The 18,345-nt window shown below is 37.7% G+C and overlaps 1 protein-coding gene across 2 annotated transcripts in view; it reads left to right on the plus strand.

Annotated features, from left to right (window-relative positions):
* Nucleotides 1-8,502: 8,502 nt before the first annotated feature.
* Nucleotides 8,503-18,345, plus strand: part of UBXN2B (UBX domain protein 2B) — a 38,870-nt gene continuing 29,027 nt past the window's right edge. Inside the window, exons 1-2 of one of the 2 annotated variants that reach the window (XM_038000472.2) lie at nucleotides 8,503-8,631; nucleotides 14,005-14,108. In XM_038000472.2, the coding sequence (XP_037856400.1) occupies nucleotides 8,548-8,631; nucleotides 14,005-14,108 (188 nt within the window). In that variant the 5' untranslated portion in view covers nucleotides 8,503-8,547. The remainder of the gene's footprint in view (nucleotides 8,632-14,004; nucleotides 14,109-18,345) is intronic. The other variant, XM_008000701.3, reaches the window with a different exon arrangement.

An 18,345-nucleotide genomic window follows, 5' to 3' on the forward strand; every position in this document is an offset into this window, starting at 1 on the left:
TTATCAAGCCTCTATTATAAGCCAACCACTGGAGATACAGAGGGAATTAAACATAATCCTTGCTCTTTGAAAACTTCATAGTGTAGAGACACCAGACAACAAAACATACACTGAAAAACTGTCTCACAAAAACTGTGTGGAAGTTCTGCAGTTACATAGGCAAGTTGCCTCAGGAAGGTGGTAAAGATTTGACAAAATATCACATTAGAATTCATGATCATGAAAGATGAATACACGCTTACTGGGTATAAAGAGGACAAGAAAGTTCCATGCAAAGGAAACAGTAATGAAGTGTAAAATGACATGGCATATTTGCAAATCCATCAGTGGCTTCGAACAGCTAAAGCACATGGGAAGGGAATGAGGTAAAGGTGGTAAAACAAAAAGTGTACAGATTAAGAAGAGCTTTATGTTCCATAACCAAGGAGTTGGTTTTTATCCTCCTCCAACTGGTGGGGTTATGGTCAGAGCAGCAACATCATAGTCTTTGTGCTTTTAAAAAATAGTTCTGAGAGCGATACAGAGGGCAGAACGAAAGCAGAGGCCCCAGCTGGGAGGCAGGGTGACAACCAAAGCACGAAGTCTGAAGATCGTAAACTGTGCCAGGGGAGGCAAGAATGAAGAGGAGAGTACAGATCGAACAGAGATTTTGGATGAAAAATGGAAGATTTGGTAAACAATAAACTGTAAGGTTAAAGGCAAAAGAGGAATTTAAAATGACCCTGATTTCTAGCTGAAGCTAGGTGTTGATCTAATAAATTATAGACTGAAAAAGAAGTGGGTTTGTAGGACAAAAACAGAGGATTAGTTGGAGACACAAATGTTTTTGAGACATCCAAATGAAAATATCAGTTGAAAAGACAATTGGAAATGTAGATGTGGGGTAACAGAGGGACCTGGGTATTGGAAGAAGAGATTTGGGAATCTTAGATACAGTCCATTCTCATTATTCACAGATTCCATATTTGCATATTCACCTACTCACAAAATGTATTTGTAACCCCCAAACCAACACTTGCAGTGCTTTGTGATCAAGCCCAGACACAAAGGAGCAAAATATTTCTGTTGCCCTGTGAGCACATTCCCAGCTGAGCTCAAACAAGGTGACACTCTGCCTTTTTATTCCAGCTTTTAAACTTTAAATAAGTGTCCTTGCACAGGCTATTTATCACCATGTTTTTCACATGTTTGTGCTTTTTGTTGGTGATTTTGCTGTTTGAGATGGCCCCCAAGGGTAGTGCTGAAGTACTGTCTGGTGTTCCTAAGTACAAGAGGCTGTGATGTGCCTTATGGAGAAAATGCATGTGTTAGATAAACTTCCTTCAAGCAGGAGTTATAGTGTTTGGTGGCTGTGAGTTCAATGTGAGTGGATCAATGATCATATTAAACATGGGGTCTTCAACAGAAATAGACATAAAACAAGGTTATACATTGATCAGTTGATGAAAATGTAGGAAGTTCACAGGAACCTACCCTCTATTTCCCCTAGCAGCAATGATTCAGTATTCAATAACTCAGTGTTCTTGAAGACTTTAAAGAACATAACTACTGTAAACAATGAGAATTGACCATGTGTAAATAGTAGGTATGAGAGCAGAAGATATTGAATAGCGAAGGCATATACACAGCGAGCAAATAAGAGTGGCAAAGGCAGAGCCCTAAAGAACATCATTATTTAGAGGATGGATAGAAGATAAAATGTTAGGAGAAGCTCAAAAGGAATGGTCAGGTAGGTAAGAAGAGCAATATTAAGAAGTATCATGAGGAAATTTCAGGAAAGGTACAATCACAGGAGTCAGAGGCTGCAAAAAGCTCCCAGGAGACACATAGATGGTATGTTTTAACCAAAAAAAAACAAAAAACAAAACAAAATGAAACAAAAAAAGCATATGCTTTTGAGTGTAATGCACCTGAATTTAGAATTTAGTTCTGCTACTTAATAGCTGAGTGACATAAGGAAATCCATCTTATTTCTCTGGTCCTCAACTACTTCTGTAAGATGGAGACAATACCTATCCCAGAAAGTTGTTGTAGATTACATGAAATAATGTGCAATCCATGAAAATTACCAACTGTAAATATTCTATTTCTAGTTTTAGAATGAGATAAAAATGTTTTAAAGGATGAAACAAGGCCATTATGTATTACAGTGACCACTGATCTTGGTCTCAGTGATGTCCAGCATATGTAAAATTATACAAATGTGAGTTTCATTCAGGTTGTGAAGTCAGAGTTGGATGTGGTTTAGAAGTGCAAAATAAATAGGCCTGCATTTTATACTGTCTGTCCTGTCTGTATCTAATTAAGATATCTATTGATAGATCTTATTTCTTGACTTTCCATGAATGGAAAATAGGCTTTGGAGATAGTCAAATATGGTTTGAGTTATGGATCTGAAGTAGTTTGGATCTGTGCCCCTACCCAAATCTCAGGTTGAAATGTAATCACCAGTGCTAGAGGTGGGCCCTGGTGGGAGGTGATTGGACAACAGGGGCTGTTTCTAATGGTTAAGCACCATCTCCCCAGTGCTGTTCTTGTGATAGAGTTCTCACAAGATCTGACTGTTTAAAAGTGTATAGTACCTCCCCGCACTTCCTCCTGCTCCAGACATGTAAGATGTACCTATCTGCTTCTCTTCCCCTTTGCCTTCTGCCATAATTATAACTTTCCTGAGGCCTCTAGAAGCCAAGCAGAAGCTGCTGTGCTTCCTCTATAGCCTGCAGAATGATGAGCCAATTAAACCCGTTTTCTTTATAAATTATCCAGTCTCAGGTATTTCTTTAAAGCAGCGCAAAAACGGACCAATACAGGATCCCTACCACTTTCATTCATTCACTTATGCAAATAGTTATTAAAAGTACATATTATGGTTCCAGGTTCTATGTTAAGGCACTAGAGATGAAGTCCTTGCCCACATACTCCATGAACTTAGTCTAATGGAAGGAGAAAATAAGTATAATAAAATGCTTAACATTAAGTTTCCAGTTTAAGCACCCCATAATATATATGATAGGTCAAAATGGGTGTGAAAAAGATGCTCCTGGAGAATGTTTCACAGACGATGAATATCATGATTTTTGAACCTCATCACCCACTTTGAGAATAGAAAACAGAGAATCAAGGAGAGTGAGGTATGTGGTCATAGTTTTTTGAAGAAGAATGGGGAAAGATGTCACTTTCATCATAAGCCAAAAGAAAGGAGACTTCAAGGGGACCACTTGAATGTTTGTTGATATTTTTGTTCACATTAACAAGATACACATAAGATGCAAGTGAAACACAAACATCCACAGTAACTCAACGACGTGAGCAACTTCTTCCAGAATCAGCTAGTAATTTTCAAATAGCAGAGGAAAATTCACATTTTTTTAATTAATTTATTTTATTTTTTTGCTATTCACAGCATAACAGCTGCAGGCACAGCATACTTTTAAGTCTTATCTGCCTTGTAAACATTTTCTCTAACAGATCCTTAAATCTACAGTGGACAATCAACAAAACAAGAAATTGCACTTTTATTTATAGCACTTACCAATTTCTGAGGTGGGAATACTTACACCATGGTAGACTTCAAGCTACTAACATGTTGTCACTGAATGTGAATTGGAAAGAAGTGTGCAATAGCATCTCCACCATATAAATCCAGTAGATGCAAATCCCCTCAGGAGCATAGATAATAGCAAAATGTATTCAAATAACTAGGAAATGATGAGATTTGAATATTTATTGCATGAGTTTTTAGTATAATTTAGTTGTAAATTTACATTATTTAATTTTTAATAATCCCTGTTTAACAACTGCCTTGCAAAATTCCTAAAAATTTCACATTAGGCTCTCATAATGCAGTGCACGGCAACTTCTGCACACCATTGACATTAAGTTCATTGAATATGTAGCCTTCACTGTCCTATTTGTCACTCTGAAACTAGTAAAATATGGATTTTCTTCACGAACTATGAAATTGGTGGTAACTTTTGGGACAGCATCTCCTTTTCCTTTAATCCAGTGGATACTTTTTAGTCCTAATCTTTCTTGATTATCTGTAGTAAATGACATCATTGGTCTTCCTGTTGAAACTGCCTCATCACGAGTTTTTCCAGTCTCTTGTGTTCCTCTCACCTCTCTATTACTCAGGGCTACATTGAAAGCTTTCCTTTTTCCACTGAGTTCTTCGATGTTGGTGTTTCTGAGAGTTCTTAATCCTCATATCTTCTCACATTTCACGCTGCTCCTGCGAAGCCTTATCTACTCTGCTATCATTTACATACAGTCAACACCCAAATCTGTATCTCCAAACCAAAATTCTTGCCTAATCTTCTAATCTTTAGACCTACATTTGCAATTGCTCCATGATGCATTTTCACCAGAGTGTTTCACATACATTTTGAACTCAAAATGTCCATAACAAACTTGTTTATTTCCTTTGAAATTTGCTTTCCCCTTTCAACTCAATAATTTACAAGTAGCACCATTTACCAAATCACCTAGCCAAATCCCCAGATGTCATTTTTTATTCCTCTTTTTTTCATGTATTCCACATTGAAGACTGCAGTTCCTGTTGGTTCCGATGTTAATATTTCTACCAAGTATTGCTGCTTTCTGTTCTCACTCCCACTGATAAAACTTGAGTCCTAATTACTTCTCATTGTTGTAATAATCTATTCCCTAACTTCGACTAATCATACACATTGATGCACCTGTAATCTTTGTAAATCACAAATCCTTTAATGGCTCCCAGTTGCCTTAGAGCAGTGGCTCTCAAACATAGCTGCACAACAGAATCAGCTGAGCAAGGATTTTGTTCAATCAAGTTTATACATGAATAATTTACATGTAATAAAATGCATGCATTTTAAGTGATACAGTGTGTTTTTAACAAATGTATTAATATATACCTGTGTAACTACCACCACAATCAAGTTATAAAACACTTCTGTCACCTCAAAAAGTTCCTACATGTCCTACAATTGGGGAATTGAATCCTTACCCCAAAAGACAGTCAGCCCCAAGCTACCACCAGTTTTTAGTCCTTAAAGGTGTTGCCTGTTCTAAAATTTCATATAAATTGAATCAGACAATATTTACTCTTTTGCACCTGGCTTTTTTTTTTTTTACCCAAGATAGTATCTTTGAGATTCATTCAAGACATGTGAATCCATAATTTCTTCCTTTTTACTACTGAGTAGTATTCCATTGTATGAATTTTCAAAATTGTATCCATTCATTGGCTGATGGACATTTGGATTGTTTCCCATTTGCAGGCTATTATGGATAAAGCTTCTAAGAACATTTGGGTAGAAATACTTTATAAATGTATACTTTCATCCCTCTTGGGTCAATATTTAGAATTGCTGGTTCTTATGATAACGGAATACTTAACACTAGAAGAAACTGACAACCTGTTTTCCAAAGTGGCTGTACCATTCTAGGACCCACTAGCAGTGTATGAGAGTTCCATGCAGAAAGCCAGGGCAACAGCTACTCGGCAGGCTGAGGTGGGAGGATTGCTCAAACTAGAGAGGCTGAGGCTGCAGTGAGTTGTGATTGCACCACTGTACTTCAGCCTGGGCAACAGAGAGAAACCCTGCTTCAAAAAATAAATAAATAAAAATAAAGAGCCTGGGTAAACAGAGTCACCTTGTTAGTTTTCTCTGTTTCAGATATCAAAGACCTGTACTGCCTGTTGCTCAATGCCTTAAAACTGTTGTTTTTAGTTGTTAAGAGTGTGAGGACAAGTCCAATACCAGGTATACTGTCATTGCCAGCAGCAAAATCCACTTTGTGAACATCTTAAGAAACATGATGCTTCAGTCTCACTCTGTACCAATTATTAATAAATCTGAGTACCTGGAGATGAGAGAGAAGAAGTGATCCTAAAGCACAAGAATGTTAGAGAATCACTGGTTCACAGGATTCCATCCCCAACCTAAGGCAAGATCTTTCAGAATCTGTCTCAAGCCTCCAGTCTAGATCTGTCTCCTCCCCACCATTCCATAACCATCTTTTGTCATTTCTAAGTTGCAACCATATAGCAGTTTGCTGACATGAATATAATATTTCAAATTTCAGTGCCTTTGTAAATATCTTTGCCTTTACCAAGATTCTTTCTGGTCCAATACTTCTACTGGAAGTACTTTCCTTCAAAACTCAGCTAAAACGTCTTTGGCTCTATGAAGCATTTCTTGCTAAAGAGCCAGAGATTTCTAGGGCAGAATCTGGTGCTAGAAGAGCATTAGGTGCTAAAAGAGTTTGATGCCTGGCACTGCCATTTACTACAGGGTGAAGTTAGTCTTTATCATCTGGTTTCCTCAGGTATAACAAGATAATATAACTACCTAGTAGAGGGATAAATGAAATTACACAGGGAATGCACAGCTAGGGGGAGAAAAATTTCTCCTTTACTCTCTCAGAGTCTCCAGCTGGGTCTAAGAATTAAACGGACACAAAACAAATTAACAGGGAAAAAGCATACAAATTTTATTTAATAAAACTTTACATATAAGTGGGTGTCTACACAGGAAAATAAAGACCCAAAGAAGTGGCTAGGCCTAAGTGCTTATATACTGGGTTGAACAAAGAGAGGCAATCGTGGAAGAGTATCTAGGAAGATATCGGTTAGTTTAACAATATCTGTACAGATGTCTCTCTGCCTCCACTCCCCTTGTCTGGTGATGAGTATCTTTCCTCTTGGTATAGAGAGGGCATCTACCACACGGTAGTTTCTTTTCCTGCTCTCAGGAAGAAAAGGTCACAGTGCTCTTCTTGCAGCTGCTGTTTATCAAATGCCTGTTTTGTTTTGTTTTGTTTTTTCAAGATGGAGTCTCTCTGCTATACCCAGGTTGAAGTGTAACGGTGCATCTCTGCTCACTGCAACCTCCGCTTCCCGGGTTCAAGCGATTCTCCTGTCTCAGCGTCCCAAGTAGCTGGGACTACAGGCACGCACCACCACTCCAGGCTAATTTTTGTATGTTTAGTAAAGACAGGGTTTCACCATGTTGGCCAGGCTGGTCTGGAACTCCTGACTTCAAGTGATCCGTCTGCCTCGGCCTCCCAAAAAGCTAGGATTACAGGCGTCAGCCACCGCGCCCAGCCTCAAATGCCTTTATATATCAAAACGATCAGTATGCCAAAGCTCGGGTGGCAAGCTGTCAACTCCAGCACCTAGCATGGTGCACACAGCGGACACCAACCGAGTATATCCCCTCACGTGGCTCACATTTCCTTTGTAACTCTCCCAGCAAAGCTCTACTGCAGGCTATATCTTACCCGTTTACATTTCTCTTTTCCTCCCTTGACTGAGTTTCATAATCACTGGGACTGTTTCTTTTTACTTTTGCATCCCTTGGGCATAAAATTGCCTAGGAAGCAGGGCGCGGTGGCTCACGCCTGTAATCCCAGCACTTCGGGAGGCTGAGGTGGGCAGATCATGAGGTCAGGAGATCAAGACCATCCTGGCCAACATGGTGAAACTCGGTCTTTACTAAAAATACAAAAATTAGCCGGGAGTGGCGGCGCGCGCCTGTAGTCCCAGCTACTCGGGCGGCTGAGGCAGAATTGCTTGAACCCGGGAGGTGGAGGCTGCATTGAGCCGAAATCACGCCACTGCACTCCAGCCTGGGCGACAGAGCGAGACTCTGTCTCAAAAAAAAAAAAAAAAAAAAAAGAAAGTGCCTAGGATAAGAAGACCCGAGTCTAAATCAATCTCAGTTGAATGACGAGGGCTTAATAGTCTCGAGTTCTGCGGGTTTTTTTGTGTGTGTGGTTTTTTTTTGAGACGGAGTCTCCCACTGTCGCCAGGATGGAGTGCAGTGGCGCTATCTCCGCTCACTGCAGCCTCCGACTCCCTGGTTCAAGCGATTCTCCTGCCTCAGCCTCCCAAGTAGCTGGGACTACAGGCACGCGCCGCCACGCCCAGCTAATTTCCGTATTTTTTTTTTTTTCTTTAGTAGTGACGAGATTTCACCACGTTGGCCAGGATGGTCTCGATCTCCTGACCTCATCCGCCTCGGCCTCCCAAAGTACTGGGATTACACGCATGAGCCACCGCGCCCGGCAGAGTTCTGCTTTTAACAAATTATTCCAGGCACTTTTTACGGTGTTTTTTACTCTCAATGCCAATTCACGCTGTGGTGACGATGTACCATCCAATCCTTGATAGGAAAGATGAGAGAATCTGACCAAGACTAGAAGGAGAGGTTGCAATTTTTCATCAGATGAAAAATCCAGAGGATGTTTTCATTGTTGAGCTGAATGAACCTGCAAGTCTACGCTGCCCTCTAGGGCGGCCTACAGTGCCTTTAGGCGGGTAGCAGGAGCAACACAAAACTTAATAGAGGTTTCCCTGCGGAGAAATTCCCCGGTCCAACTTACTTTAATGGAAAAAGGGAAACCCGACGGGTGGGTCAGCACCGGATATGGGGGCGCGGGTTCGGGTAGCGAGGACGCGCACGCACCTTGCACGTTTCCGCCCCTCCGGCGGTTGCCAGGCAACCAGCTCCGGAAGTTGCGGGAGGTGCGTCCGCTGCGGGCGCCGCTAGCCAGCGGAAGATGGCGGAGGGCGGCGGCCCTGACCCCGGCGAGAAGGAAAGGAGGTCTTCCGGACCGCGGCCTCCGAGCGCGCGGGATTTGCAGGTGAGGCGAGCAGCTCGTGGAGGGAGGGCTGCGGTGGATGCGGGCTGGTGATGGCGCGGGCTGGTGCGAGTCGGAGGCCGCTTCTGGCCTCGGCGGAGCCTTTCCCTGACCCAGTCTGGGGATGCAATCGTGACTCCGGGGCCCGGTCTCCCGAGGTCGGTGCTTAGCACTGTGATGGTCGTGGACACAAGTGCCCGAGCCTCCAGCGCTGGTGCTTCGTCTCCCTTCCACCCCACGTACGATGTAAAAATAGCTATACGTTTAGAATGACATTTTGCGGGGTCAGTTGGTTGGTTCACGGGTTGATGCTTCCTTCTTGAGACTTACTCCAGAAGAAAGGTTGCTGTGGCCGCAGGGAAGTGGGCAGTCACCTGAACAGTAGTGATACGTGATTTGTTCTTTTTTGTCTTGGATGCTGTTTCTGACTTGCTTACTTAAATATAAAAATGGTTCCATTTTATCAGGTGGCTTTTTCTTTTAAAGGGGTGAAGGAAAGCGATGCACGCTATGCCCATATCAGCCTAGTTGTCTAAGCTCTGGTCTTTAAAACATTGCACACAAGAAACAGGGAAATAAAACTTCGTAATGTCGTGTAGGACACTAGTATTAGTTAGCTAAATACTAGTGCACCAAATCTCGTTTTATCAGATACTAACGCCGCTTTTCTCATTTTCGGCTTTTTTTGTGTCTCATTATAAGATTATTGATAAAAATTTAACAAGTAAATATCAGTAAGGAGATACTAAGGAGAATTTTGGTAGAACAGTTTTACTGTATTACTTTACAACCACACTTCATTCTGATGTGAACAAACCACCATCCATTGTAACATACTGCTGAGCTTTGGGCATGTGGAAATAAGGACATCAAATCCTTAGTCGGTGCTGAGCTCTGTTGATGGGTATGTAAGTGTAAAAGACATTTCTACCTTTTGGAAACCTACAGTTCTCTTCGGAGAAATAGGATATGAATACATTTAGCATAACATTTTAAGATGGAATATGATTGGGTGCCAAAATAAGCAGTGCGTAAAGCGAGGAATTTGGAGACTGCAGAGATCAGTGTAAGTTTAGGAGGTGAACTCAATGTAGAATAGTTCCAGCTCACATAGTTGGTTCAGTAGTAGTAAACAGTATCAAGGGTTAGAAAGCTATTGTGTACCTCATCTTTCCTATTATAAACCCACATCACTGAGAGGCAGCATAGAGTTAGTAGTCCCACCAATTTTGGTTTGCCTCTTAGTCCTGCTACTTAGTAGTTTTGTGAACTTAGGAGAAAAGTCTTAACCTGTCTGATCCTCGTATGTCTTCATTTGTAAACTGAGGAGGGTCAGGGTGCTGATGGTGGTGTAAGGATTAAATAATGTTGTAAAGGGCCTATGCAAAATTCCTACATTATCCTGGTCAAGTTGTTGCTGGGCAAATATTTGGTTCCTTTTTCCTCAAAGGAGAAAGATGCTATAACTTTCCCTGGCTAGTCACTTCTAATATCATTAAAGTTAATGCAGTATGTAACTTAATGTCCTTTCCGTAATTTAAATCCATTTCTTCTTTTTATATGAAAAGTGAGAACAGCTTGGTTAATGACCACCTGATTCTTGGCAAATTATTTGCAGACTTAATCCAGTGAATCAAAGTATGATTAATGTTTGGAGATACTCTGGTAGATGTTGCTAATCATGAGAATACCTTCATTTCCACCCTAAGTTATGATGGGGATTTTTTTTTCATCTCCTGTCTACTTCTGGTAGGTTAGGGCAGTAGGAAGATAACTGATTTCTTTATGAATGTGATTTGGTGTATCAAGTACAGTATCTAAGTATTGATAATCTTTCCTTTAGAACTTAATATGAATGTGAAGAACTTGCAAAGAAACTTGAAAACAGCCAAAGGGATGACATATCAAGAAATAAAGTATGTATCAAAAGTTTAAAAGAATTAAATAATGTTCTTCCCAAATGGTATCTTGGATATTGATTATTTATAGATTATCTTGTTACGTTTAATCTAGATATGCTTATCTTAAGAGTTACCCAGTTCGTGCAGCTTTCAGTAGATATTTCTTTCTTCTCTAACAGCTTGCTGTAAGAGTCTTTCAGAGTGAGTAAAGGGGCAACATATTACTAATTGGAAAAAGCAGAATTACCCCTAAGTAAGTGTATCTTAGCCGCCATGCAGCAGTGTAGGGTTTCTCAGTATCTAAATCAGGAGGGAGTGTTCCAGGTACCACCAGAGAAAAGCTACATAGTTGCTTCCCAAAAGGCTTCCCAGCCTTGGGAGCCCCCAAGTTACAAACTGCAGACTCGGAACTCTTTTTTTGCATATCAGAGTAGATTTTCATAGCTCCCTTCATCCACCTCAAATAAGGAAATGGTCAGTGGGAAAGTCAGGGGTGGGATTGTTAGTGGCAAAACTAAGCCCAAAACCTCATCAGTGTTCAATAGTATTTCCGAATTGCTTTCTCTTCTGGTGTCCCTCAGCCCATCCACACACAAGTTCATTAAGGTATTTAGTTGTATACTCTGTCCCAGTTTTGCTCCACATATTATGTGTTTCTATATAGGTTGGACGGGTAGGAAGTGAGAACAGGGATAACTTCAGTATTACTAGGGTTAGGATTGGATTTGTTAGGATGGACTCAATAGTGGGCACTATAAAGGAGAAGAATTAAAATGCCTGATAACTGTTGCCACAAGGACCCTAATCCTATTGAATATCATTATTCTGTGTTGTTGATTTTCTAGTGTGCATCTATGACCTGGGAAGGCCTGTCAAAGATTGCTGGGCCCTACCCCAGAGTGTGATTCACTGGTTCTAGAGTAGGGTTTACCTATATGCATTTCCTACAAGGTCCCAGGTGTCTGTATAATAATCATTTATTACGGCTTCTAGAATTGGTTACTCTAAGGCTGAGAATTCCAGTACTTTTAATGCTGTATACTTGATTTTCTTACCCAATTCCTTTGCTTTCAGGTTTCAAGTTCTTCACATTTCAAATTCTGGAGGAAAGATTATCAATACTTTACTTACATAGTTTATCCTCTGCATATTATTGAAACATTTTCTTAATAATGTTTTGAGATTTTGTTGTGTTAGTTTTGACCAGTACTTCAATTAATATTTATCAATTTAAATTATCATTTCCTTTTTTGATGTAGTATCATCTGCTATGTTAAATAATATAAATTAAATTTCTTTGTAGTATTTACTAATGAACTTATGCCATATGATGCCATATGGCATCAACTCCCTCTAAATACCACTCATTTTCTTCTAAGTTTTTAATGATGTACCATTAATAAGTAGGCTCTTTCAGCCAGGTAGACTCTTCAATATCATTTTTCTCATATTCCTCTTTTGTTAATGTATGTTCCACATTCCATGGGGTCAGAAGCATTTTTACTTTTTTAATTTATGTCACCAAAGAAAATTGTTATTTGATTGGAAGTATTTATTTAAATCTTGTTAAAGCAAAAAACATATAGCAAATATAACCCCAATTTAAAATCAATCTGTCTATATCTATTTCTGATTTGTTTATATTATATTCTTTATATAATTCAACGTGAATTTGTTGCCTTTTAGGTACAATATTAGAAACAATTTGAGAAACTTAAAATCTACTTGGGGAAATAAAACAGCAAAAGTACACAAGTAATGACAACATAATGCTTAATATGAATGTCACTGGGGTTTCACGTGCTATGAGTATTTGAAAAAAGACATTAAGAAAATTAGAAAAGGTTTTGTGAAGGAGAGCTGAAATGGGCCTTTGAAATACAGATGACATTTTCGTTGATGAGAATAGTAGTATCATAAAAGTAATTCATAAAGCTGACATAATCAACTCAGAAGGAAATCCATAAAATAATACTACTTTAAAGAAATTTCAGGGAGGTAAAATTTCTGAAAAGTTTTGTCCCTAGTCATCAGACTTTGTATGTGCATGTCTGTCTGTCTCTCCTCTGTCGTTTGTTTGTTTTTTGTTTTGTTTTTTTGGAGGGGATGGGGTAATAAAGGACCATAAGGAGATACAACACTGTGGGAAGAAAAAAAAATCTTGGGGAAAAGGAAATACTGATAAAATCATTGCCAAACACTTAAGAATAATATCTTCTAGTGATGGAACACATGCTTTGTGCTTTCCATACATTATTTAATCCTTCAAATGACTCTGTGGTGATTTTTTTATAGACATTTGAAGATGTGGTAGCTAAGGCTGAGAGAAATTAAATAATTTGCCCAAGATCACACAGTAAGTGCCTAAGTTAGGATTTAAATTCAGTCCTTTTAGATTACCAACACTTTTATGATTCAGATTTCTAACAAATCTGGTACAAATATGAATGTTACTGAATGTGAGAAGGTAGGGGGGAAAAATTAGAAGTCTTTCATTTTGTTTTATTTGTGTATATTTTAAAAGTTGACTAAGAGAATTTTTAAAGAATTAATGTTGCCCCAATGCCCTGTTCTTCTTGGAGGTAGTTTTAATATCATTTATGTGTCTAAAAGGAGCATTTTAATCTATTTTGTTTTTGTTTTGGGTTTTTGTGTTTTTTTTTGGTTTTGGTTTTTGTGTTTTTTTAAAAAAAAATAAAAAACAACCCAGAGATTATGGTAATGCCAATTGTAATTGAATAGCCACAAGATCATTAAGGAACATTGTTGAGTTATCCAAAGATGTAAAAAGTCAGAAAAAATTCTATACAATACTGAAATATTGTATTACTTTTTAAAATTCCATTTCAAGAACAAATATAGTTTTATTTCATTTTGAAATAAGCTATCCAGACAATATCTAGAATGTATAATTTGGTAATATTACTTTCTAAATGGTGTATAAACCATATAAAATTTATGATCTTGTATTGTTCAGAAACTTGTTTTCCTAAACAGGTTGAAATATATATGTTTGGTAGACTTTTAAATAGAATACTTCTGAAGTTGTTTTATGTGCTTGGAGTTTGAAAACTTGAATAGCTGAATGAAACTATTTTATGAGATCTGATGAAAGAAGCTGACATTAGTGTGAACATCTTCAGGAATTCTTAAAAGAATTGCACATGAATTTTAGGTTTAAATTTGAAAATGGTTTGTTACCTAAAACAGATTTTGACACTGTTGAATAGTTAATTGAAAATAATCAAGTAATTATTATAACTTAAAGTTATTCTAATAGATGTGGCATTTTGGTTAGTTCCATAAAATGAGATGCGGTAAGTTTATCTCAGAAAGGAATCATCTGAAGCAGCAGCTTTTTTCATGAAAAGTCTTTACCACTCAATTTTAAGTTAATGTTCTATACATAACTTCTAGTTGTAGTTAAGAGGTTATTCCTAGTGTTATACTTTGTAACAAGCCTGTTATTATGTAGTTGGCCTTGGCAGAATTGTATGAAGATGAAGTGAAGTGCAAATCTTCCAAGTCTAACAGACCTAAAGCTGCAGTCTTCAAGAGCCCACGGACACCACCTCAACGGTAAGTTTTATTTTGTTTTGTTGTAAAAAGAAATTACAATTCTTTCTAAAATTTTACTAACTTCAAATTGTTTTAAATGGCCTTTTTCAAGGTTTCTTCAGTAATTTTTAAAAATTGTTATTCCAAGGGCAAGGCAGATTTGGATAAAAAAAGAAAAGATTAATATCATTTAGGTACTATTTTAAGAACTTTTACAATCAGAAAGCTAAAAGAAACTTATGGAAAAATTACCTTGAAATACCTAATATTTTGGTACGTATCATATGAAATTATATCCTGAATACTATTTTTGTTGGGCACAGTAGTTCTTTAATATTTTTTGAGTTGTAGGACTCATTAAGGGTCTGATGAAAGCTGTAGAATTCTCCTCTCAAAACAACTTTCATGTGCAAGTTTGTCATTCGTTTTTAAGAGTTTGTGTGTTTCTTGAAGCCACTCCATGGAGCCTCTGCAGGTCTTTTGTCCTCCATTTAAGAATCTATGATTTTTGAAGTCTGTCTTTTCCTCCTTTGGGTGATGATTCCTCCAGTGTGTGACATCCTAAATAGTATTTGTTGTTATTAAAATCCCCGAAGTATAAAAACAGCCAACTATGAAGATTTAAGAGATGAGAATCAGGTGTATTTTATTGCTGTGAGTTTTCTTGTTGCCAGGAATATTTTCATTTACATCTTTTTAGTACTGTAAGTATCATCCCTGGGGAAGAAATGTCAGTTTTCCCATTATATCTTATTCTCAGAAAGTCCATTTTATAAGTTTTCAATTCATCAAAAATCAAGACTAGTAAATACTGTGTTTACTTCATCTGTATTCATCAAGTTGTTAAAATGTTACATTGAACTTGTGTACACATGTATTCTCTCTCTTTTTTACTCAACTGTTTGAAAGGAAATTGTAGCTATCATGACACTTCACCTCTAGATACTTCAGCATGCGGCTCCTAAGAGGAAGCACACACTTAAAAAATTGATAACACAGTACACCTTACAAAATTAATAATAATCGAGACGGGGAGTGTTGACTTATGCCTGTAATCCCAGCACTTTGGGAGCCCAAGGTGAGCAGATCACTTGAGGTCAGGAGTTCAAGACCAGCCTGGCCAACATGGCAAGACCCTCTCTCTCCTAAAAATACAGAAATTAGCTGGGCATGGTGGCTGAGGCACAGGAATCACCTGAACTTGGGAGGCAGAAGTTGCAGAGAGCCGAGATGGTGCCACTGCACTCCAGCCTCAATGATGGAGGAGGACTCTGTCTCAAAAAAAAAAAAAAAAAATGAATAGTAATTCTATGATGCCATTTAATGTATAGTCTGTAGTCAGATATCTCTTACAGCTTTTTCTTTGGATTTAGGATTCAACCAAGGACATTGCATTGCATTTAATTATTCCTGTTTCGAATTTCTGAATACAGAGAATTCCCCCCACCTTTTTATTGTTGTTTTTAGCTCAGCTGCATAATCTAAAATTTATTATGTTGACTTTTTTAGAGAGTCTAGGCCAGATGTCTTATAAAATTTCTAACGTTCTAGATCACTGTTTCCTCATGATTCGATTTTTATTAGAGTTTTTGTCAAGGATGCTAGATAAGTGATATTGTCTGCTATTTATTACGTGACAACAGGGGTCATAATTTCAGGATTTTCCACCATTAGTGATATGTTCATCTGGTCAAGGTGCTGACCACCACAGCACTCCATTGTAGAATACTGTTTGTCCTTTGTAATCAGCAGGTTGGTATCTTGACACTGTTTGAACATCCTATTCTTTAATTCTTTATACATACAAAATACTGTGTTTTTAGCTGCTGCTTTAATTTGTATGTTCTCCCAAGTCTTGAAAGTACTTAATATGTATCTGCGTACTTACATTTTACTCACCATTTGGCTACTGTTTCCCCAGTTTGAACATAAATTGAATGAATTAATATTCAAGTTCTTATCATAAGATTGCTGTATTAATATTTTCCTTGCTATTCAAATATAATCACTAAGATATTTCAGTGAAGGGTTTTCTTTTATGCTGTCTGAAACAATGTCATCATTAATAGGTATAATTCAGTAATCCAGTTTTTAAGGATTTTGTGCCTCACATTTGATCTCTAGGATAATTTATCTATCGAAAGAACTGAGCTTCCTTAAAATATATAGGTTGAGACGTAAACTGTGTTGAATCTGTTTATAATACAATGTATAGCAAATTGTTCGCAATCTTTTTTTCTAAGTATGATTTTTTCTAATGCTAAGTGTACACTTCCTTTGATTTCATATTCAATATCGAAATTTTCCCAGTTTCATTGTATCTCTACGAATCTGTTTGGTATAGAAAACAGTGCTTGTTTTCATGATCCACCTCCTTGGTCTGTATTTGAAATCAAAACAGTTATTGTCTCATTGTCACTTTAAGACAAGATAGTTTCATTATCTGAAACTCTGGACATAAGATGGTCTGTGTTTTTAATTCACAGGAGGAGTTACGTAATCTACAGAAAGACCCTTAGGATACAGTCTGATGCCTGTTTTGACATATTCATTCATGAAAAGTTACATATCACAATCAGAACCTAGATATGTCCTCTACAAGTCATTATGTAGTAGTATCACTTTGAGAATTAAATGAAATAAAGTGGATAAGATGCCTAGCACAGAGTTGATACTTAGCTGGGCCTTAAGAGGATTTAAGATATTAGGAGTTAGATAAGCACAGAAGACAAGGGACAAAATTCCAGGAACAGAGAGTCACATAGTCAAAATGACCAGAGGAACCAGAAAAGGAACCAGCAGAACTTTAGGAGCTTAGGAGCAAATAAAGTTGGATAGATGGGGGTGCAGCCAGGAAGGCTTTCATAGGCACGTGACCTGTGCTATTGCACAAGGCCCCATGCTTAGAAGGGCCCTGTGCTTGGAGTAATGCTTTACTGTTACTGTTTTGAAATTCTTAATTGGTTTTGAACAAGGGGACTCGCATTTTCACTTTGCACTGGGTGCCACAAATTATGTAGCCAGTTCTGGATACAACCTTGAAGACCAAGAAGATAAGTTGCAGCTGTGTAGAAGGCAGTGGAAAGTCAGTTCCTCTTTTAATAAAAATTTAATGACAAAACTATAGTACAGTGTGTTAAAAGCTTTGACTCGAGATAGACATATCTCAGTTGTAATTTTTTTGTTTTCGTATAAGAAAATGGTTTTATTCCTAATTTTTAGTTCCCATACGGTTTACAAATACACTTTTACTCTGATAATACAGCTTTGCAACTAGCAAAGCAGTTGCTCTAACACCCATAAATACAGGTGGGGAGACAATTAACATCCACTAATGTTTCTCTACATAAAGTATTCTTTTAATGTCATTTTTTAAAACACAGTTGCAAATAGGCTACATAATATACGTGGGCAAAAAGGCAATTAAGTGAATCTCTTGAAACACTAAATGTATAATAAACAGCGTATTATCAACATTTACATGATTCACATCAAAATGATAACATCCTAAAACATACTCCTTTTAAAGGATAGATTTATCAATAAAATATTACATATCTTTTACTCTTGTACAGTACTTCATATACTGCAGGAAAATTAATTGTAGGTCTAGTCATCAGCTTAATCAGGGATTCTTTTTCCATTAGCTTTTATTAATAAAAGAATCACAATTAGGTCATAAACAGGCAAATTATTAATTACATGATTTGAGGCTTAGGATAAAAACTGTCAAAATTAGTTTGATATACAGCAAAGTTACACGACCCACTAAAACCAACTGTTCAATAGTTTTTGCCTCGTGTGAACTGCCTGTAGTGAAAAAGGAACAAATTTTTAATGATAAAAGATACAATAAACTATATTTTGGAACTTTTTAAGAGGAAGAAGGAAAAAATATTTCAACAAAATTAAGGGCAAATACAGATCCTGACAAAGGCATTCTGACATCAGGGAGGCCATGTGCTTGCTGTATGTAAAACTTGATTCCCCCAACAACATACAGAAAATAAAAACTGCACTGGCTTTGTAGTTATGTCTACAGTCTACGTTTCCCTTATAGATACTAAGCTACAACAAAACACTTCACAGTTGCAAACCTTTCCACATCCCCCTGTACTAAAAATAACTCAAGAAATTATTAGTTCTTAAAATCTCCAATAAAATAACCTCTAAAAACTGTCTTGACCATTTTCATGACTGTTTCCCCGAAGCAACTGGGCTCTTTAAAGAGTGCACACACACCAAGAAAGTCCTACAC

The sequence above is a fragment of the Chlorocebus sabaeus genome, chromosome 8 (assembly GCF_047675955.1).
Source record: "Chlorocebus sabaeus isolate Y175 chromosome 8, mChlSab1.0.hap1, whole genome shotgun sequence".
Lineage (NCBI taxonomy): Eukaryota > Metazoa > Chordata > Mammalia > Primates > Cercopithecidae > Chlorocebus > Chlorocebus sabaeus.